Raw genomic sequence first — 22,780 nt, 5'->3', positions numbered from 1 at the left:
TCGGTAAAATGGGCATCATTTAGTTTAGGCCTGCTGCCTGGTATTCATCCTGATTCTCACAGAAAAGCCAAAATTCTTGTCTTTCTCTTCTTTCGGGTTACTTTTAATTAATTTATTTATTTTTGGGTGTGTTGGGTCTTCGTTTCTGTGCGAGGGCTTTCTCCAGTTCCAGCGAGCGGGGTCCACTCTTCATCGGGTTACTTTTAAATACGAAATTACTAGTCTGTGGTTTGCCCGAATAGATTGGTTACTCAGTTAATTTCCCTTTAATTCCTATATCTCCCTTTAACTTAATCCTAACCCCTTAGAATACCTATTTTCCATAAGAAAATTCTGAGTTGCTCATAGATTGGTAAGTCAGTTTCAGGCTTTTTCTTTTCCAGGTGAATACCGTTTCTGGATATTTTTATTGCTAACCCCTGCCAACCACCCCCCTCCCCAAGGTTGAGGTGATTTCTGTATTTACTTATTTAAATGCTCTATACTGTCTTTCTCCCTGGTACTTGAGAAGGAAAATTGGCTACAACCTTAAAAACTAAAATTACAGATAATTTAACAGACTAATGTATAATGTCCCTTTCTACTTTTTGTCTCTTAATGGAGAAAATGGAAATGGAAACCCTTCCACATGGTGAATTGCCTTCCTAGGCTACTCCTGGGATGAAGCGCTCGCTTTTCTGGGCACCAAGCCTGCCAGACCCTAGGGTCTTGGAAACTTTTCCGTCCCGTTGCATGAGGAGTGAACCCTAGGAAGCATGGGGAGACAGGTGTAGATACGTGTGGAATCACAGGGGCATTTGCACGTGGGACTCCTGACGTGGGAGATGACCTACCAGGGACACGATCCCCAGACGCCCCTGCAAGTTAAGGCTCCGCATGGAAGCGGTTTACAGAGGAAAGGATCCAGGACGCTGGGTGGGCAGGGGCGGGGTGAGAGGGGAAGGTGACCGGCAAGGGAAGGCGGAACACAGAGGCGCGTTCTCACGCTAGTTACCACTGTGGGCAGCCCTTCGCCCTCCGGGGAACTGGGGCGTTGCAGGCGGGCTGCTCCTGGGCGTCTGTGTCCTGCATGTGCACAGAACCTGCTCTGGGTGCAGACAGAGGCGCGGGCGTTTACAAGCTGAGCGGACGTGCCCTGAAATAGCACAGGACAGGGGAACGGGTGGGACCCCCAGAGCGTCTGCTGTCTACCTGTTGGTTTACTCAATATCTACAAGATCCCCATTACAGAAGTGTCTAATGTATTTTGAATTATAGTTTAAAATAAAGATATGAAGAGGCTGATGGACGGAATTCTGCGAGATCATGAAAGGAGCCCCCGTGTTCCCAAATGTGGGACAGACGTACTAGTAAGTGGAGACAGACAGGCCTTTCCAGGCTCGCTTTCTTCCCTCCCCAATCCGCCATCACCCTTCCCAACGTCAGATCCGTTTCACACTGCCGTCCGCTTCTTTGACGAAGAAGCCCCTGACTGCTAACCCACAGAGCGCCCCAAAGCGGCAGGCATCAATTTAGAGTGGCGCTCTTGCCAGCAGAAAACATACTTTGGTATACACCGGTCTTTAACATTTTCTCGATCAGGTTGATATTTATGGACAGGGCAAAAAATGTGCATATACTGCGTGCTTGGTATTGGAAATATACGTTACTAGTACTACTTCCTGTTACAAGTGACTGCTTACAAGTTGACTGAATTTGGGAAACAAAGTGCTACAGAGACTTCCATGTGTCGACATCAGCAGTGAAAGCAGGAAGACGGACAGTTTTGTGCATTATATTAAGCAAAACCCGGATTCATTTTTTTGCGTGTTGCCAAAAGCAGGCAAACATTTGTTTGAGATTAGTCAGTATCCATTTAACACTGAATTAATGTGCTTTTAAGAGGTCTTATAAAGAAAAATTTAAAAATCCATCTTCCATTGTCATTGACCTAATACGTCTTCTAATGTACATAATACAGTTACTATATTCACTTCCTTCCAAATTCAGAGTTTTCCATCCATCTTTTCCCCCTTACTTCCCCATGTGTACGGGATACATTAAAAAGGAGAAGCAAAGCAGACAACATTGTTTTCACAGCGCACAAGCATCACACGGGATGTTATTCCACGCGTACATTACAGAGTGCTAGGAAAGCGACAGCAGACTCCACTGTGGTCACAGAGCTCCCTGTCGCTCCACAGGGACCCGTGACTTTCTACGCAGCTGCTCTGTGCGCCGCTTCCACTGGGCAACACTGTGCTGAGCGTATGTCCTGAAACTACTTAATAGCTGGGAATTCGCCTGCCGTGCAGCTTCTGCAGCTTCCCTAAGTTGTTGTGTGTCTAGATACTGCAGGGGGGTTTCTTTCTTCCTTCCTTCCTTCCTCCCTCCCTCCCTCCCTCCTTCCCTTCTTTCTTTTCTTTCTTTCTTTCTTTCTTTCTTTCCTTTCTTCTTTTTTCTTTTCTTTTCTTTCTTTTCTTTTTTTTTTTTCTTTTTGTTAATGAGGGAAGTAAAATTATTCCAACTGCTGTGTCTAGAAAGAAAAAACTGTTTAAACATCAGAACTAACCTACTAATTAGCTGGAGAACGTGTGACTGGTTATATCATTGCTTTAAAAATCTAACTGCCCTTGATCACCGCCCCACACCTAAGAGGCAGTCCTCTGATGCATTTCAAATGGGAAGTCTGTTCCCTGGACATCCTTTGAGGAAATCAAATAAGTAATAAAATTAACATTCATGCTCTTAAAGCATATCTTGTTCCTCTCTCTGTGTCTATGTATATATACGTATATATATTCGTTCATGATTGTGTATTCATAAAGGTCTCTCTTTTTTTACTGAAGTAGAGTTAATTTACAATATTGTGTTAGTTTCAGGGGTACAGCAAAGTGATTCAGTTACAAGTATATATATTTTCAGACTATTTTCTATTGTAGGTCATTACAAGATGATGAGTTTAGCTCCCTGTGCTGCACAGTAGGTCCTGCTGTTTATCTGTTTTATGCATAGTGGTGTGTATCTGCTGGTCCCAAACTCCTGATTTATCCCTCCCCGCCTTTCCCCTTTGGTGCCCGTAAGTTTGTTTTCTGTCTGTGAGTCTGCCTCTGTTGTGTCGATGGACTCATTTGTGCCACATTTTCGATGCCACGTGTAAGTGGTATCATATGATGCTTGCCTTCCCCTGTCTGACTCACTTCACTGAGTGTGACCGTCTAGAGGTCTCTCTCTTTACCGCCATTTGCACCCCGTTCTGCTGTTGCGCTAACACGCGCGGCTGCGTCTCCGTGTTTAACCAACAGGATCGTCTGGACACGTGGAGGCGCCTGCCTCACAGTAAGTGACGGGCTTTCTCCTGGGATGGCAGGAAGGGCTCCTTTCCCATGAGAGTTCACATCAGTGTGATAATAGGCCTGCCTTTCTCCAGGGGTGACGAGTGATTTCATTTGGCACTTTACCCATCGAAGGGCGTAAAGCTGTTCCACCGTGCCTGTTACTTTGTCACAAAAGGTTCAGAGATGAAACCGTAAATCTATCTGCTGAAACCCAAAGGTTCCATCTTCCTTTGCCAAAAGCACTACATATGATCGTTAATAAAAGGAACTATTTTTCTCCAAGGCTGAAGTTGGATATTCCTGCTAAACATTGAATATATCTTGCCCTAGAAATCATGCAAACTGTAAAAGGAGCTCATACGGGCTTCCTATTACATTTATCTTTGAAAGTGTACTTGCTTTCTGCTTTGTGAGTTGTGTTTCTGCAGATAATTCGGAAGGTTGAAAAGAGGGAGTGGATGAAGCAGAAAGAGAAGTGAGATGGGGGAGAAATGCTCTCATTTAAGCTTCAGAGGGAGGGGTCAGGGGAGCTCTGGTCTTGCGATGTGCCTCTGGCCTTCTGCCCCTACACTCTTGAACTAGTGAATTAAATGCTCTGATCCTCAGTTTCCTCATCTGCAAAATGGGAACAAAATGCCAACATTAAAAAAACAAAGTACAACCATATGCATATAAAATTGGAAATAAGCTGTGCTATGTCCAGTTCCAAGAGAGTAAATGGTGTCATTGCTTTGGAAAGACTCTAGCTCAGGGGTTGACAGTCCATGGCCTGTGGTGCATATTTGGCCTGCCGCCTGTTTCTGCAGATAGCGTTTCACTAGCACAGAGCCGTACTCATTTGTTTCCATATTATCTGCAGCTCCTTTCAAGCTACAGCAGCAGAGTGGATTAGCTGCAGCAGAGACTGTGTGGTCTGCAAAGCCTTGATATTCACTGTCTGCCCCTTTACAGAAAAAGGCTTTCAATCCCTGTGCTAGACTATAATGGGCGCTTTCCCCAGCAAAGGGCTTCACATGTTGACTTTCTGTAGAGACAGGGGCCCATCGTTATGATGATGACGATGAGACACATAACAGATGTAGAGCTGTGGCCTCACACCCCTCTTTGTCCCCTCATTGTCATTCTCACGCCTGGCTCTGCCACCAGTGGTGTGAATGACCTCGGGCAGGTCACTTTACCTATCCAACCCTTAAGATCCTTACCAGTTTTTTTTTTTTTTAAAAGGTCATATAAATAAATTATAAAATCCCTTAGGGCTTTATCATAATGTGGAGTTGCTATATGCATATAATTTTTCCCACAAGCTTCCAACTACATTTCAATGTTTTAATAGAATTAAAACATTATGTAAACTGAAAGAAAAGATTTTGTATATTTCAACAAAGTGAATATACTTGATTTCACACCGTAGGGAACCATTTCACAAGGCAGTGAATGACAGCAATCTGGGAATTTGTTGGGACTGAATGAAATCCTTCAGATTAGACAAACAGGACAGACTCTCTCATCTGAAGTCTTCAGTGACTAAACAGATAAATCAGTAGCTGATTTACAGAGGATAATTGGGGCGATAAACAGATAACCTCTGCTATTCCCCTATGGCTTCAAAATTTTAAAAACTGGTTATTTTGGGGGAGAAGGAGATTGGGGGTGTCTCATGTTGGTAATGGGAGTACGCCACCTTGGTATTGTGAGTACTCAAATGGGCCTTACTTTTAAGAAAATGTGAAGCAAATATTACTAATTCATTTATTTGAAAGCATTACTTCCTAATGCCATTGTCATAAATTATGTTTTCATATTTTATCATGTTTCATAAACTAGATGATGTTATTCTGAATTATGATCACATCTGAGGTATGAGAAATTTTTCCAGGGCAGTAAGAAATGGTATAATGAATGAAGTAGATTAAGGAAATGATGCAATACCAAATACTAGTTGACTTCCTTAAACCTGGAATTTCTTTAGAAAAGGAGATGATTCTGAGCTTTTCCTGTGAACCTAGACTCTCTGGAAAATTCACATAACTACGTATTTTCAGCGTATAGACATCCAGGTGCATCACTGAAAACATGAATGGCTGTAATTATCTTTACACATTGTAATTTTTCTCTTGCTTTGAAGTGATGATGAGCTTGCCAACAAGCTTTCTGTAAGAAAGGTCTGCAGCAACCTGCTGTAGGTTAAGGATTGAATCGTCCCGCAGAGGTTGATCTTAAGGGTCTTGGAGAATAGCAAAGCAGGAGAAAATCACGGTGAAATTCTGCTGGTGCTTGGAGGAAAGCACAAGTCACTGTTTTGAATAGGGTGACATCTGGTCGACCTGCAGTAGGTAAAGACTCTCGGGGCGGGGGTGGGGGTGGTAGGGAGGGAGGCGTTTAGGCTACACCGGTGGAAAAGCTTCAGTAGCTCCTGGTTTTCATCTCCACGTAATCAGATGGGAACCAGCGTGGCCAGGGCAGCAGGATCAGGTGGGGACAGGAAAGGAGGTTTGGGAGGTTGTGTGTGGTAAGAATGCACAGGACTTTGGGGAGCGGGCTAGCACGTTGGCTCTAAGTGAGACTGGAGGCCATCGAGAGCTTCCAGGCTGAGGAGCCTCAGCTTGTGTCGGAAAGAATCACCAGCTGCCGTGGTGAGAAAGGCTCGGAGGCCTTTGCAGTAATCGGGGGAAAAGACAAAGGCTTGGCACACAGTGTTATTCGGCTGGAAACAGTAAGATTCCAGATAGATTTTTGAAGGTACTGCTAGCTCACAGAATGAAAGCAGAAGAAGTATACGACCTCGAGGTTTGGGGTGGGAGCAGCAGGAAAGAGGCATTTGTGTTTCCTGAGACGGGGTGTGTGTGGTGGGGAGCAGGGGCTGGGAGGGAGGGGGACTTTGGTCTTGGGCACATTACTTTCAGGCTGCCTCGGAGACCTCCAAGTGTAGCTGATGCAAAGACCCTTTAGTACTTGAATCCAAGTTCAGGGGCAAAGTCTGTGTTGAAGCCATACCTTTGAGAGTTATCCGCACAAAGACTTTTGAAAGCTGTGACTGGTGAGATCTCTAGAGATTGGGTATAGATGCCAAGAGGCCCCCGAGTTCAGAGGCTGGATGCTTCCCCGCTTAGCGACAGTGGGATGGGGAGGTCAGGAGGGGGAGGCTGAGGAGGGACCAGGGACCAGAGGGACAGCCAGTGGGGAGTGGAGGCAAGCGGAGACCATGATGGAAGGTGAAAGCAGTGAGGTGTGTGGCGCCTCCGTGGGGATGACCAGAGTGGGGCTCCCAGGGGCTCTGCAGAAGCAGCAGAGCAAGGAAGGCCGTGCTTCCTGAGCCCGTGATAACAGGACCCAGCACTTCCCTCCTCGCGGGAGCCAAGGGCTGTTTACACCTTTACTTGGCCACCACCAGCTGTAGGACTGTTCAGCTTCTGACCTGCGGATCATCTACTTCAGAGTAACGTGCGTGCTTTACATAAGTGTGTATTTTACATAAAACATAAATATATATTCCACGTGAATACATCGATGGGCCACACCTGCACTCACTGAGTCAGCGTACCTCAGTATAAGTCTTGGGCGCTCCCAGAGGGTTCCTCATGGTGACTGTTTGAGAACCACCTTGGTCAAGCATGTCACGTAATGTGCTTTGGATGAGCCATTAGCCTAGGAAAGCAACTACAAAGCTTTCAAAAATTACACAGCCCACCACACCTCCAGAACTTATCTATCTTACAGAAAAGCAACAGATTTTTAAAAAATAACTCATGTTTCCATCATCCCCGAAACACAAACCATCCCAAGAGTAAAAACATGGGTATTTTCCCCCAGTCTTCTTCATTTAGATGGAGCTAGGTATAGCTTCTTTGCCCCTCTGATGCAGATGGTATTATAATTAGAATTATTGACAGCATTTTCCCGGGCAGGCGTCTTAAAACAAAACCATCTGTAAATCATTTGTGGTGAGCGGCATCTATACTTGCTCAGTTTGTGGCAAAAAATGAAGGAAAGACCCTCAGCTTTACACGTACTTAGTCATCTTCGTATATATATTTCAAATGGAGGTTTGTAGAGAAATCATTCCAGAACCTAATCTCTCTCTTGACAGCTGAGACGGTTTTGGTTTATGCGACAAACTAGAAATGGTGAAATTATAAAAATGTTACCCGTCTGTCATCCACTTTGTAATGTGGATAAAAAAAAAAAAAAGGTTTGTTTTTGCTGATGTTTTCATGTCACTCTTAACTTTTGATTCAAGGATCTAAAGCTCCAGGACCACTCGGATGAAAGCAGTTACTCGAATGAGCTGGTCCTAGATTTCTGTCTTTTCTTTTCAGAATTTTCAAAGGCATTTCAACTTTGCTGACCTATTTAATGCCAACCAACCTAAATGGAATTTGACCGTGTCTTACAGAACTTTATCAATTTCGGTACAATGAAAATTTGGCTGGGTTGTAGTGGTATGGAAATGCCTAGATTACAAATATGGCCCAAACACATTGATCTTACGGTTCTATAGGCTGTATTTCAATTTGAGGCTTAAGAAGGGGATCTTCCTTAGTGCTTGTCTTCAGCTATTCTCCATATCAAGGGCAGTCTTCCTGCATCGACCCTGTAGTCATTACATGCACAGAGACGATGCTTTTGTGGTCATCTTGGGCCCTTGTGTCTTTCTCCTGGGATTTCAGATCCATCGGCACCACCGGCCCCAGCCAACCTCCGGCTTGCAAACTCCACCATCCACAGTGACGGAAGCGTGGCTGTGACGATCGTTTGGGATCTCCCCGGGGAACCAGACATCCCAGTGCATCACTACAAAGTGTTCTGGAGCTGGACGGTCAGCGGCAAGTCGCGGGTGCCAACGAAGAAGAGGAGGAGGAAGACCACGGGTGGGGTGAGTGAGAGCCGGGGGAGGAGGCCCGTCTCCTCGCAGCGGTGTTTGGACTCGGGCACCTGGTGTGAGAGCGGCCTCGGCTGAGCCACAAGGTTCCCATCCACCCCCTGTGACCGAGGAAGTTCGGAAAACAGAGGACCGCGCCAGCCGTTTAGCCGTGCACGTTTTAGGTGACAACAGCTGAATTTAGTCTGTTGACTTACTCATATCCACATGGCTGGCACCACTCCGGAAATCAGAGGAACAAAAATGTCTCCATCTTACCTGCCTAGCCATTGAAAAGGAGACAATTCAAAATGTCCTTGACATTTAGGTCTCTTTTTTTCTGAAGAGATCCTTGTAAACTGAAGAGTAAATGTTCATGGCTTTTCAGTTGTGTATTGTGAGGTGCTCCCATCTATAATCTAATCAGTGCGACAGCAGTTTAGAAAATGCACGTTTGACGATATACTTTTCTTATTGATTAAAAGAACTTGGAATGGCTTATTTTCCACAGGCCGAGAAATAAAATCTTCACTGAACCGTTTTATGCAATGAGAGCTCTATAACACTGAACATTTTGCATCATATGGAACGCTTAATGCATAAAAATGAGTGTTCAGTGTCCTTTTAGTACACATTCCTTTATCTTGTTGTTATAAAACTTAACACCTTTCCCCCTAATTCATAAGGTCGAATTCCGTAAATAAATAAATGTTTGAAAGTGCTTTAGAAGGACAGCAAGACCTTTTTTTTTTTTTTTTTTTTTTTGCACTGAAGATTCCAATATCTGTGCCATTGAGAATTATAAAACATGTCTCCACAGGTCCATATCACTGATATTTAGCTGTGATACTGTTTTGGCTTTATTTTCAAGAAACTTTCTGACAGTTCCAGCTTTTATTTTGTAGGACTTTGCAACAAGTGACCATTGGTAATGTGTGCTTATCTCACAGAAAGTGCTGAAAGAGATAAAGCTGTGAAATCACAGGGATGGAAAGCAAAAAGTGATGTGATGAAATGCTGACAGCCCCCTGCCCCCGACATGCCCTTAATAACCAAACAGCATCAAAGATTAGTAGGGAAGTTTGCAATTTATTTCCAGTATATGTCAATTAGATAAATAAAAAATGAACTGCGAATTTAATTATAATTGTTAACAGGCCCAGAGTAGCCTTAATCATAGGTCACTATCTTATGAGTGACGTGTTTTTTTGGATCCACAAGAGGCAAGCTGTAGGTCATGTGACTCCTTAAACTTCTCAATATTAAAATTTGACCAACTGAGAATTAGGATCAGAAATTGGAAACATATAGAAGAACATGAGAAATTGTGAAATTTTCTTCTTGGGGATCAATGTCTTTTCATTTCCTAAGAGTCCATCCTAATATCCATGATAACTGAGAGGAGTGGGGCTTTTCAAGGAAATGCTCTTTCAAAAGTGAATTTTATTTTACTTGTTTGAAGGTAATAGTTTAGGAAGAGTGATATAGAACATAACAAGAAACCCTAACTAAAAAAAATTGGGACTTGGTAGTTCATAGACATACGGTAGGTAAAAGGAAGAAAGGGCACGAAAATGCACGGTTAATACCACAGTGGGTGAGGCTGAGAGGTGGCCCAGCCTCACCTGGGAACAGGGACCACGGTCCAGAGGCCGCCTCTCAGCCTCCACTTCTGGAATTGCAGTCCTTCCCGCCGTCCAGAGCCGACCTGCTGGAAGGGGGCCGAGTTCCGATGACTGATCCCTCAGAAGCCCGAATCATGTAAGGGTGCCATCTGTTAATTTACAGGGGGCCTTGTACTCACGGCTCTGAAATGACCATGGAAATCATGTTCTCTCCCTGAAAAGAGATCTCACGTGACCCAAAATGATGCGGAGAAGTCCGACAGGTCATTGTGGTATTTAAACAAGGGACCGGCTTATGTGACTCAGCACTTGACAATTTCAGATGACGATACCGTCACGTAGCACGATGAGTGCATACAACTGGCCTACTCTCTGCGGGAAAGCACGTGCTACTCACTGCCTGCCTGATGTCTGGTGTCGCATTAGTGATGGACACGTTTTTCCCTTCATAGATGTTAATACCACCAGTTAGACCATTTAGGGCCATGTGATATCACATGTACTATATTTTGATGGATGCTTGAATTCTAAGACAACAACCTTATTTCTCTTAATTCCGAGTACTTGTAAGGGACTTTATTATTATACCTGCAAGCCATAAAAAAGTGCTTTAAGCATTTTGTCAGGTTGATTTTTCTCACAACTTTTGGTGGAAATTTACTCATAGAAGATTTAGGATAAAATCAGAGAAATACAGGGAATGCCAATTCATAATCTTGCCAGGTGTGTGCTAACACGAGCCTTTACAGCTCTCTTCTCTCTGTAAGGTGGTATCTATCTAGTAAGGAGTGAGGGGACAGAATTATTCATTTTCTTGCTACTGGAAAGCATCCAATAATGGGATTAGGAATACAATTTCAAAAAAAACGTGTTTGTGCTTCTGTATGACATTTATTTTGATCCACGGTAAAAGTGGATTTTCAGATGCTAAAGATGTAGAACGATTTGTGATCTTAGACAGTCCGGGCAGACATCAGAGAGGGGCTGGTGTGCTTCAGGAGGGTACAGCCGCTGTGCAGGGAAGCGGAGAGGCGGCGAGGCTTGTAACAGCGTCTGTGTGTGTCCCTCCACCTGCAGTCTCAGAATTCTGTGACCCTGGAGCCACTGCAGCCCAACTGCGTCTACACGGTGGAGCTGCAGGCTGTCACCTACTGGGGCCAGACACGCCTGAAGAGCGCTAAGGCCTCCCTCCACTTCACGTCCACACACGCCGTCCACAACAGTAAGTGCTCCGAGTTCCTTCTTCTCACTTGCAGCCTTACCTGGAGAACCTTCATACCAGTATACATGGAAATATGTCCTTTGAACTAGGATGTGTACAAGTTTTACCTCTGAGTTTTTCTTAGGATTTTTATCCGTTTTATGTACAATATTTTGGCGTCGTAATGGAAATTTAAGAACAAAGCGTGTCTCATTCGAACAAATGTTTATACTTACATGATTTGGGGTCCTTATGCATATGCGTACTTGTTTTTAAGGAGGACCCGTACAGTTAAACTGTTAGAAACTGTTGCTTCCCTCCTAAGAATGCGACGTGCCTTTTTTTTTTTTTTTTTTTTTTTTACTGGTTTTACACAGTGGTCACAATTACTGCCAAAGGCTACCTAATTCTCCACTGGGGGCAGTGACTAAATCATTCCCATTCCCGTTTCCTTGTTGCCAGTGGTTCTAAACTAGTCTGTTTGCCGTGAACTGAGCAAAGCAAGAGGAGAGTCTTATGAGACACTCATCTCTGAGCTGGAAAATGCGTGACGTGGTGTTTCTGGCTTTGCTCAGAGGTGGGGACTGCTGAGAAGAGCTGCGGGGAAGCTCCTGGCCAGGGATCTGGGGACGGGCAGATAGAAGGCGAGCCCGAGAGAGGCCGCCAGGGGTCTCCGCGGGTGCTGCTTCCCCAGGCTCGCAGGGTCCCGTGGGATCTGCCTTTCATCCCAGCACGGGGCCTGGTCAGACACGGAAGGTGTGACAAGCTTGTTGAATTTAGGAAAGGCAAGGCTGGCTCTGCGTTGTTAGACGCAGGGATGGCCCATAATTATCTTCTACCACCTGGGAAACAATAGGATCCAAACGAGCAGGTCCATTTGAAATGATGCTTTCGAAATAGTTCTAGAAACGGAGCTTCCTACCTATTTGAGAAATAGTCCTCTTGGAGATTAAATGGATTTGAAAAGTCTACTATTTCTATGTATAAGTTTGCATACAGTACAACTTTTACATAAAAATTCTCATGGAAACATTTCTATGTGTTTAGTAACTTCACTGATTTTTTTATCAATATTTTTTATTGAAGCAGAGTTGATTTACAATGTTAATTTCTGCTGTACAGCAAAGTGACTCAGTTATACACAAACACACACACACACACATATATATATATTCTTTTCCATTATGGTTTATCCCAGGAGATTGAATATAGTGCCCTGTGCTCTACAGTAGGACCTTGTTGTTTATCCATTCTCTATATAATAGTTTGCATCTGCTAACCCCAGACTCCCACTCCATCCCTCCCCCACCCCCCTCCCCCTTGGCAACCACAACTGTGTTCTCTATGTCCGTGATTCTGTTTCTGTTTCATAGATAGGTTCATCTGTGTCATATTTTAGATTCCACATGTAAGTGACATCATATGGTATTTGTCTTTCTCTTTCTGACTGACTTCACTTAGTATGATAATCTCTAGGTCCATCCATGTTGCTGCAAATGGCATTATTTCATGCTTTTTGATGGCTGAGTAGCATTCCATTGTATATACGTACCACACCTTCTTTTTAGCCATTCCTCCATCGATGGGCATTTAGGTTGTTTCCATGTCTTGGCTGTGCTGTGCTGTGACTGTGCTGCTATGAACACAGGGGTGCATGTATCTTTTTTGGATCTTTAAAATTTTTATTTTATATTGGAGTCTAGTTGATTAACAATGTTGTGTTAGTTTCAGGTGTACAGCAAAGTGATTTAGTTATATATATACCTATATATATATCTAGAATATATAGAATATATATTAATAGATATAGATATATATATCTAGAATAGAATATATCTATTCTTTTTCAAATTCTTTTCCCATTTAGGTTATTACAGACTACTGAGCAGAGTTCCCTGCACTATACAGTAGGTCCTTGTTGGTTAAAACCACTGTTACACAAATCAGTTTTAACAGCATTAATTTGTGTGCCTAATTTCAGCTTGACTGTTCTTAGGGAGGTCCAATCTTACAATTTGTAAATAGGACCAATATGCCTGTTATATGATTATGAATCAATGTCAAGAGTAATTTTAGAGTCAGATTTAGTAATATCTATGATAACACTTATGGAGCACGTGGCATGTTAAAGGCAAGATACTATGCGTTAGAGACAGCTTTCAGCTGAGAGGAAGAATGTGGCATAAGTCAATACTAGTGTTGTAGGTGTCATGAAACAGGGCCAGAAGATCTTTATATGCACTGGACAATATACCACACGTATAGGGTCTCAATAGCTTAGTTGCTTGAAGTCATTTTTTCTTTAGCCTGGCTGCACATTATGGTCAACTAGAGTTGTTTGTAAAAATGCTAGTGGTAGGGCACTGTGCCCAGAGATTATAATTCAATGGTGGCAGGAGGTGGCAGGGTTGGGGGAAGATGCCTCTCAATTTCTTTTTTGAATTCTACTGAAGTATAGTTGGTTTACAATATTGTGTTTAATTTCTGGTGTACAGCAAAGTGACTCAGTTATACATATACATTCTTTTTCATGTTCTTTTCCATTACGGTTTATCACAGGATACTGAATATAGTTCCCTGTACTCTACGGTAGGACCTTGTTGTTTATCCATTCTATGTATAACAGTTTGCATCTGCTAATCCCAAACTCCCAATCCACCCCTCCCCCACCTCTGCTCCCCCTTGGCAACCACAAGTCTGTTCTCTAGGTCTGTGAGTCTGTTTTTGTTTCGTAGATAGGTTCATGTGAGTCATATTTTAGATTCTACATATAGGTGATATCACTTGGTATTTATCTTTCTCTTTCTGACTTACTTCACTTAGTATGATAATCTCTAGGTCCATCCATGTTGCTGCAAGTAGCATTGTTTCATTCCTTTTTATGGCTGAGTAGTGTTCCACTGTATACGTGCACCACATCTTCTTTATCCATTCATCTGTTGATGGACACTTAGGTTGCTTCCATGTCTTGGCTATTGTAAATAGTGCTGCTATAAATATAGGGGTGCAGGTATCCTTTTGAATTACAGTTCTGTCTGGATATATGCCCAGGAGTGGATATATATGATCCAGGAGTGGATCATATGGCAACTCTATTTTTAGTTTTCCGAGGAACCTCCATACTGTTTTCCATAGTGGCTGAGACTTACATTCGCGCCATTCATTGATTTCTTTAATGCAGTCCTCCATTCATTCATCAAACTGTGTCTAATGATGGGAATAATTACTACCTTATACCATTGTACACTGTATTATAGTATAAAGATATGTACACTGTAGGATATATATACTGTATAGACTGTACGTTATATAGTATATGTGTACCATGTATTTATATGTGTATGTGTGTTCATGTATATACACACATGCGTACATATTCATGTGCAAACACACTCATACACACACATTACTGCAGCCCTAGACACATTTCGATCTCCGCCTTCAAAGCGCCTACTGTTGAATTTGGGAGATAAACATGTCAACATGATTACACAAAGACCAGTCCATTGCACACAGAGCTGCAGGGAAGCTTGGCGCAGACGGACAGACGTGGCGGTGGGGACCCAGAGCGCAGCGCTCCTCCTGGGTCCTGAAGAGTGGGTGCTCCGTGGGACACAGGGCACAGGGTGTCACCCCGCACAAGCGCAGAGTTGGAAGAGAGCATCATTTGTGCAGAGAATCAGCTTGGGGGTGGGGAATGGAGGGGGGGGCAGTTCCCTCCCTGGGAGACCTCAGTGACTCCCGTGGGTGTCATGACCATCCACATGTGAAGGCCACCTGGTGTCTCCCACCTGATGCTCCCTGAAGGCAGAGGTGTGTGTTCAGCTGCCTGCTGAGCACCTCCACTGGGATGGCTCACAGGCACTTTGCATGTAACGTCCCCCAAACCAAGCTCTTCACTTCCCTCTCACACCTGTTCCTCTCCCAGGCTCTCCTGCCCCAAAAGTTCCCACCGTTCCCCCTTTTGCTCAAGCCATCCATAGAGGTCATTCGTCATGCTTTGCTCTTCTTTCTCTTCAGAAATCCAGTTCATTAGAAAGTCCTTTTGACTCTAATTTCAGATTCTGCGTGGGATCTGTCCAATTCTTGCCCTTGTTCAGCCCATTGTCACCTTTCTTATAAAATAATCTCCTAATTAATATTTGTTTCCACTCTTTCTTCAATATCCATTTTGTAGACAGCTGCCAAAATATTCACCATATCACAGATTACTCTCCTGAGTTCCACTCTCAAGACTCACCTACATCTTCTCTTTGCAAGTCTCCACAGATCTCATCCTTTATTGCTTTCCCATGTTTTCCTCCCCAAATGTCTTCTCAAACCAAAATCCTGTAAACGTCTGCTTCTCCTAAGACCCTTTTTTTTTTTTTTTTTCTATTGGTGGTGGGGATTTCCTCTATTGTGTAAAATAAGTTTGCCTTTTAGTCTCCTGGCTTTTCCAGTAAACAACATTCCTTCCCCATTAGAGACTGGTATGGGATTGCAAACTCCCATAATTTGTGTTTCTGCCCACAACCAAGAACAAGGAGAGAAAAACCCAGCTTCGGCTTGCCATTGCTGAAGTCATGTCATCGAGAACCTCTTCATGGTCCAGCCCACAGACACAACTGTTACAGACTCTGGGTCTCCAGACCACATCTAGGGCTTTCTTCTTCTTCCTGGAGCATCTCCCCCCACATACCTGGTGACATCCTCTTTAATTAGCTCCTTCTCCCTTCCTCTCAAGTATGATTACAAACCCTTCTCTCTCACTTTAAACCATATGGCATCACATAGTCTGAATTCTTCCCTCTCAGTGAGCCACTCAGATCCCCCCAGATACAAACACATCTGTCCTTCACCCCTGAGTGTCTTCCCCTGTCCTCTGGAACCTCCGGTGGAAGTGTCCTTCCTTTTGCACACGACAGATTCCAGTCTGTGGGGTCTAGACCCATCCCTTGGAAAGTACATCCGCTGAACTAAGATCTCATCTAGGTCAGAGAACAGGGACTGTCCGCCTGTGTGCCCACAGCAGCCGTCAGAGCCCACGCACTCCAGAAGCCTAAGCGTGGCCTGTAGCACTGCTTCAGGAACACCTGTGAAACCAAATCAGTCAGGTATTCCCGCTCTTACCTACGCACTCAGCCAACTCCTCTTCCCGCAAGACGCTGGTGCTGAGTGTTAAGGTCACTTTCTAATCATCTTTTAACATGAGGTAACGTTTTACCTGACCAATAAAGAGATATGATAGTTAACCTACCAAAGGCCACGTTATGCTAGGATTAACTGATGCCTGTCATGTGGATTCAGAAAAATAAAAAAAGAAGGGATAGTGCAAAGTACCTGTCATAATACATATTATTTGGGTGTCAGCGTAGCCGACAGAAGAGACTGGTTTTACAAAGGATGAGGCAGGATATAGCTGAATACGTGTCAGGATGTTCTTTATAACCCAATGTTGATATATAATCTCATAAACACTAGTATATGACTTTTACAAGAACACTATATATTTCATCATGAAGCAACTAGAAGTAAAGAATAATTACAACTTTATAGTATAAGCAAGGGAAATTATATTTTATAGGAATGAGTGTAGTAAATGTCAGCATATAAATTACTTTTTGAATTATATTTTTCCAGGTCTGCGGGCTGCTAGGTGTTTTAATGATAAATATTTCGACGCAAGCAAAGCCTGAATGTTCATACAGTTTTATAAAAGGGTCCCTTGAAGGAGGAAAGACATAATACTATCTTTAATGGAAATGTAACTTGCTTTTTTGGAGGCAGGAGGAGTATTTCCAGGGTTGACAGATTCCAAATGTTTTTTATAGTTGCCCCATGCAACTGGAATATACTTCCAGCTCTCCAAAATAAAAATGGGGTGGAGAGAAAATACTCTGAGTTTCTCAATCTGAAAAGGTAATCAAAGTTTTGACATCTGGAGAAGTAGCATAGTCAGTCAATGCTTTTAACTTTTAGGACTATTAAAGAGTATAAATAAATCAGACCTCACACCTCTTCAGAATGTGAAGGAATGAATTTTATTCCATTTTTGTTTCCTGCTGAAAGTGGAGGACACACTCCGAGTCAAGAACGTCCTCCCAGGACTGAACTATCACGTCTGTCGCTACATGGGGGGGTGGGGCATGTCCATGCGTGTCTGTGCTGGAAATATTCAATAAAGCAGCAAAGATTCAATCTTGAGATATATATATATATATATATATATATATATATATATATATATATATATATATAAAATATATATATTCACACGTTCTTACGTCTGTAATGAGAAATGAATGTCTCCATAGCATATAAAAGACAGCAGGAAGACAGAATTCACAGAGAGATTAAACACGGTTATCTAAACTGTCTTGGTAGTCTGCTGGCGACTTCTTCCCATCACAGGTTCTTAAAGGAATTAGAAACATAAATGGGCTTGTGAAAATCTTAAACCTTTAATTCTTTTAAAAAAAAAAATGCTTTAGGTGTAAGCAGCAGGATTCTGTAACCGCCTGGTGGTGTCAAGAAAGGGATGCGTTTGGGGGCGGAGCCTTCTGAGGGCTCCGCGTCCTAGGCCCTCCTCTGGGCTCCAGGCTCGCTGCGCTGCTGTCTGCAGGCTGGGAAGCAGCGCCTCCTGCTATCTGGTCTCGGCACATTCCTGGCCCCCAGAGCTCTTGGAATTTCCTAAGTGAGGAGGAGCGATAAAGGTGTCTTCTGGGATGTGAGAGAGGTGACTGGGGAGAACAGCTGGGGATGGGGGTGGTCACCAGAGGAACCAAGGGGTGACTGGAAGCCTGGAAGTTTCAGTCTCCCCTTCCCACCTCCACCTGCGAGCTGAGGACGGAGGTTAGTCATCAGTGGCTGGTAATTTAATCAGCACGCCTGTGTGATGACGCCTCTGTAAAAATCCAAAAAGACGGGGTTCAGAGAGCTTCCGGGGTGGTGAACGCAGGCTGGGGGAGTGACTCCCTTAGACCCTCAGACATGGAAGCTCCGCCCCCTCTCCCCACACCCTGCCGTGTGCATCTCTTCCATCTGCCTCTTCCTGACTTATATCCTCCTTTTCCCACTCATTTTTCATGTATCTAAATCAAATTTTATACTTAGGCATTAACTTTGAAGATAGATGTTCTTGTTTTCGTGAGCTAAGTATGAGCTTACATGACAAGCAATATTGATGTGAACATTTCTGTACAAGTTTTTCTACGTTATAGATCCTCATTCCTAGAACAGTCTTTTTTGTTACTGTTGTCTGTGGTTTTGTGTTTGTGTCTTTTTTTAAATTGAAGTACAGTTGATTTATAATGTTGTGTTAGTTTCAGGTATACAACACAGTGATTCAGTTATACACATGCACATATTCTTGTTCAAATTATTTTCCATTATAGGTTATTACAAAATATTGAGTATAGTTCCCTCTGCTATACAGCAGGTCCTTGTTGGTTATCTCTTTTATATAGAGTAGTGTGTATGTTTTAATCTCAAACTCCTAATTTATCCCTCCACTCCCCCCCTTTCCCCTGTGGTAACCATAAGGTTATTTTCTATGTCTGTGAGTCTGTTTCTGTTTCGTAGATAAGTTCATTTGTGTCATTTTTTAGATTCCACATGTAAGTGATACCACATGATATTTGTCTTTCTCTGTCTGACTTACTTCACTTAGTATGATCATCTCTAGGTCCAACCATGTTGCTGCAAATGGCATTACTTCATTCTTTTTTATGAGTGAGTAGTATTCCATTGCATATATGTACTACATCTTTATCCACTCCTCTGTCTATGGACACTTAGGTTGCTGAGTTATATCCTTTTATTATAAACGGGTCATCTAGCAAGTAAAATTTTTCTCTAAGTTCTGTCAATTGCTTTTGCAAATTATCTGAATCTGAGGAAGGGGTCTTTGGAACCCCCCATCTATAGCAGGTCATCAGAAGAACTGGTGACAGCCTGGACTCGTGACTGGCATCTGAAGGGGGGGGCAGTCTTGCAGCACTGAGCCCTCACCCTGTGGGATCTGATGCTGTCTGCAGGTAGAAACTGTCAGAATTGAGTTGAACTGTAGGACACCCTGCTGGGGTCTGAGAATTACTGGTGTGGGGAATCCCTCACACACACAGTGGATTCGGGTGCAGAATCCTTAACCTAATAAATGTCTGAGTTGTCCAAACATTCATTTGAATTATTTAAACTAAAACGTAAGTACCAACTAATGTAAGTATCCCATTCCTTTTAATCCGATCCATTGCACGGACGGTTTGACAGGCACAGCCCTGTAAGGAGAAGTACACACTCGATGTACTTTTTCTTCTGGGTCCTCAGTTTTCCTTTCCTTCTCCTGATTCACCGCAGGTCAGCATTTCTCTGCATTCATCCTCATCTTTCTTTCCCTCTTCCTCCCACCTTCCCAAGAATGCAGACCTCACAGCTCTGTCGGAAAAGTTTTGATAACACATTTCTGACTGCTTTATAATCAGTACAGCTTAAGCTGTTATCTCTCAAAGGGCTACTTGGAATTCTGAAAGCAGAAAAGTCTTGTCTCCAAGGACGGAATTTCTAAATGTGCAACTTCTAAAATCAATGAACTGGTAAAGGAGAGATTTGAGGGCAGGAATTTTTGGTATACTTCCTACTAAGCCGTATACATTCTCATCTGGCTCTCTAAAGATGGAGGAACATAACATGCTGGTACTTCTGTGAAAAGCTACCTATACTGTTTTCATGAGATGGTATTTTACTATTACTTCATGTACTTCATAACTGCAAACAAATCTATCTATTGTGAGAAATACTACTTCCACCTATTACTGAAATCAGAGCATCTTTCCGGGCTGGTGAATGTATGTTGATTCCCAATTTAAGTTCGGGGGATTCCGTGTAATACATACAGTCTACTTTTAGGTATGCATTCCAGTGTGTGATGAAGGCGGAGGTGTCATCAACTTGAGCAGGAAAGAACGTGTAGTCACATTACATTTTACTTTAAAAATCAGGCACTAAATATGAATGAATAGCAGAGTGAAATTAAATACACTGGCATTACTCTCAGGTTACAGATTTATTTTTAACAAGTAAATCAGAATGTTGTGCTTTGTTGTAGAAGAACAACTTGGGAAAACTAGAAAAAGTGTGATGCAAATACAGCCTCCGTTTCAAAGACGACGGCCCACTCGCCTCCTGGAAATCGGAGCTCCATTCTATCAAGACAACCAGCTGCAAGTGAAGGTGTACTGGAAAAAGACCGAAGGTGGGCAGATGCTTCTGTTTATTTGTTGTTGTTCTTGCTAAGTTTTAGTTTATATTGGAATCGAGTTGATTAACCGCGTTCTGTTAGTTTCAGGTGTACAGCAAAGTGATTCAGTTTTACACATACATGCATGTATTCTTTTTCAAATTCTTTTCCCATTTAGGTTATTACAGAATACTGAGCAGAGTTCCCTGTGCTACACAGTAGGTCCTTATTAGTTATCGATTTTATATACAGTAGTGTGTATATGTCAATCCCAATCTCCCAATTTATCCCTCCCGGCCACCCTTCCCCTTTGGTAACCATAAGTTTGTTTTCTGTGAGTCTGTTTTTGCTTTGTAAATAAGTTCATTTGTATCATTTTTTTAAGATTCTGCACATAAGTGACATCATATGATATTTGTCTTTCTATGTCTGACTTCACTTAGTATGATCATCTCCAGGTCCACCTATGTTGCTGCAAATGGCATTATTTCATTCTTTTTTATCGCTGAGTAATATTCCATTGTATATATGTACCACATCTTCTATATCCATTCATCTGTTGATGGACACTTAGGTTGCTTCCATGTCCTGGCTATTGTAAACAGAGCTGCAGTGAACATTGTGGTACATGACTCTTTTTGAATTATGGTTTTCTCGGGGTATATGCCCAGGAGTGGGATTGCTGGATCATATGGTAGCTCTATTTTTAGTTTTTTAAGGAACCTCCATACTGTTCTCCATAATGGTTGCACCAATTTACATTACCACCGACAGTGCAGGAGGGTTCCCTTTTCTCCACACCCTCTCCAGCATTTATTGTTTGTAGACTTTTTGATGATGGCCATTCTGACCGGTGTGAGGTGATACCTCATTGTGGTTTTGATTTGCATTTCTCTGATAATTAGTAATGTTGAGCATCTTTTCATGTGCCTCTTGGCCATCTCTATGTCTTTGGAGAACTGTCTATTTAGGTTTTCTGTCCATTTTTTTCACTGGGTTGTTTGTTGTCTTGATATTGAGCTGTGTGAGCTGTCTGTATATTTTGGAGATTAATGCCTTGTCAGTCACATCGTTTGCAAATATTTTCTTCCATTCCGTAGGTTGTCTTTTCATTTTGTTTATGGTTTCCTTTACTGTGCAAAAGCTTTTAAGTTTAATTAGGTCCCATTTGTTTATTTTTGTTTTCATTTTCATTAACCTAGGAGGTGGATCAAAATGATTTTGCTGGGATTTATGTCACAGGGTGTTCTGCCTGTGTTTTCCTCTAAGAGTTTTATATTTGTTGTCTGCACTGAAGAGCGCTGTGATGTAAGGGTGCTTGTGCAAACGTCACCGTCAAGCCACACTATTGATATTAAGGAAACAGTAGCTGAACAAAACACATGCATGCTTTTTAAAAAATTATTATTAAATGCCTTGCTCTTCTGAAGTCTGAATGGGTTGCCTTTGATTCCCAGGAATCTGTATCACATACTGAAATCTGCTGCTTACATTTTATCACTTCAGGGATATTGACCTGTCTTCATGTCTTTCCTAGAAGGCTGATCTTGTGTCCCAAACACTTAAGACAGTCATTATTTTGCACTGTAAATTCTTGTTCTAAATTAAAAGACCTATAATGCAAATAATTTGGAAAATAGAATTAAAAAGTCGATTCTCTTCTCAATATCATTTCATGGAAATAGCATTTTACTGGATTTTCTTTCAGAAGTCTCCTATACCTCTGTTTCTCACTCAGTTGTTTTATATGTATATGTGTGTGTTTGTAAAGCACAACACATTTTCATAAAATACTAATTTGCATTCTATATTGTTAGTATTTTTAATAACATTTTAAAATGGCTGCCTTGATGGATATTATGTCATAATGATTCCACTATAGTCAAACATTTAGCTGCCTTCAGAATTTCCATCTTATAATCAATACTGCAATGAACAGTCATCCTTAGAATAGATTCTTTTTTCTCTTTATCTTTGGGATAAATTCCTTTTGTTTCTTTGTTTTCTGTACTCTTAGAATATTTATTTTGCATTATTGAAATAGTATTTTTAGAGTTACTTGACATACATTTTTATATTTATCACTTCTGTGCATTTTAAGACATAAACTCTATTTTAAGCAAAAAACAATAGATTGTTTCAAGAATTCAGTTTTAAAAATTCTTCTTATTTTTCTAAAGTGCTATTTTACTCAGGGTATCGGCTCACGAGCCATTGTGGATATTGGTGTTGGAGCTCTTCTTGTTCCAGAATTTTCTTCCAAGCTGCTGAAATTCATTCTCTGGCTAAAATAACATTACCAATCATGTTAATGTTTTATTACTATCATATGTTAATTTAAATTAAATTTTATTTATTGAATATTATTAAATTAAAATTATGTTAATATATCCATATTATGACATTTAATGATAGTTTTAAGTTAATATTAAATTGTAAAATTTATTTGATCTATTGTACAGTCAAGCTCTCCACATCAGTGGGTTCTGTATCTGCGAATTCAACCAACTGTGGATTGTGTACTATGTTTAAGATTGGCAGTTGGTTGAATCCAAGCATACA

At 42.0% G+C, this 22,780-nt stretch overlaps 1 protein-coding gene and 1 long non-coding RNA gene across 7 annotated transcripts in view; one reads left to right on the top strand and one right to left on the bottom strand.

Annotated features, from left to right (window-relative positions):
- Nucleotides 1–22,780, bottom strand: part of LOC309653452 — a 249,713-nt gene that overhangs the window by 3,021 nt on the left and 223,912 nt on the right. For 3 of the 6 annotated variants that reach the window (XR_014259172.1, XR_014259173.1, XR_014259176.1), the window contains one exon: nucleotides 12,841–17,887. The exons of 1 other annotated variant lie outside the window; for it this stretch is intronic. This is a non-coding gene — a long non-coding RNA (uncharacterized lncRNA). Of the gene's footprint in view, nucleotides 1–12,840; nucleotides 17,888–22,780 lie in introns of those variants that run through there. 2 more of the 6 variants (XR_014259174.1, XR_014259175.1) reach the window with 2 other exon arrangements.
- Nucleotides 1–22,780, top strand: part of LOC309653432 (anosmin-1) — a 189,743-nt gene that overhangs the window by 151,868 nt on the left and 15,095 nt on the right. Inside the window, exons 7-9 of the mRNA XM_082448098.1 lie at nucleotides 7,985–8,190; nucleotides 10,878–11,022; nucleotides 20,087–20,233. Of these exons, the coding sequence (XP_082304224.1) occupies nucleotides 7,985–8,190; nucleotides 10,878–11,022; nucleotides 20,087–20,233 (498 nt within the window). The remainder of the gene's footprint in view (nucleotides 1–7,984; nucleotides 8,191–10,877; nucleotides 11,023–20,086; nucleotides 20,234–22,780) is intronic.

This window comes from Balaenoptera physalus, assembly GCF_965194825.1.
Source record: "Balaenoptera physalus genome assembly, chromosome: Y".
In the NCBI taxonomy this organism is placed as follows: Eukaryota; Metazoa; Chordata; class Mammalia; order Artiodactyla; family Balaenopteridae; genus Balaenoptera; species Balaenoptera physalus.
This window is presented reverse-complemented; position numbering and strand designations above follow the sequence as displayed.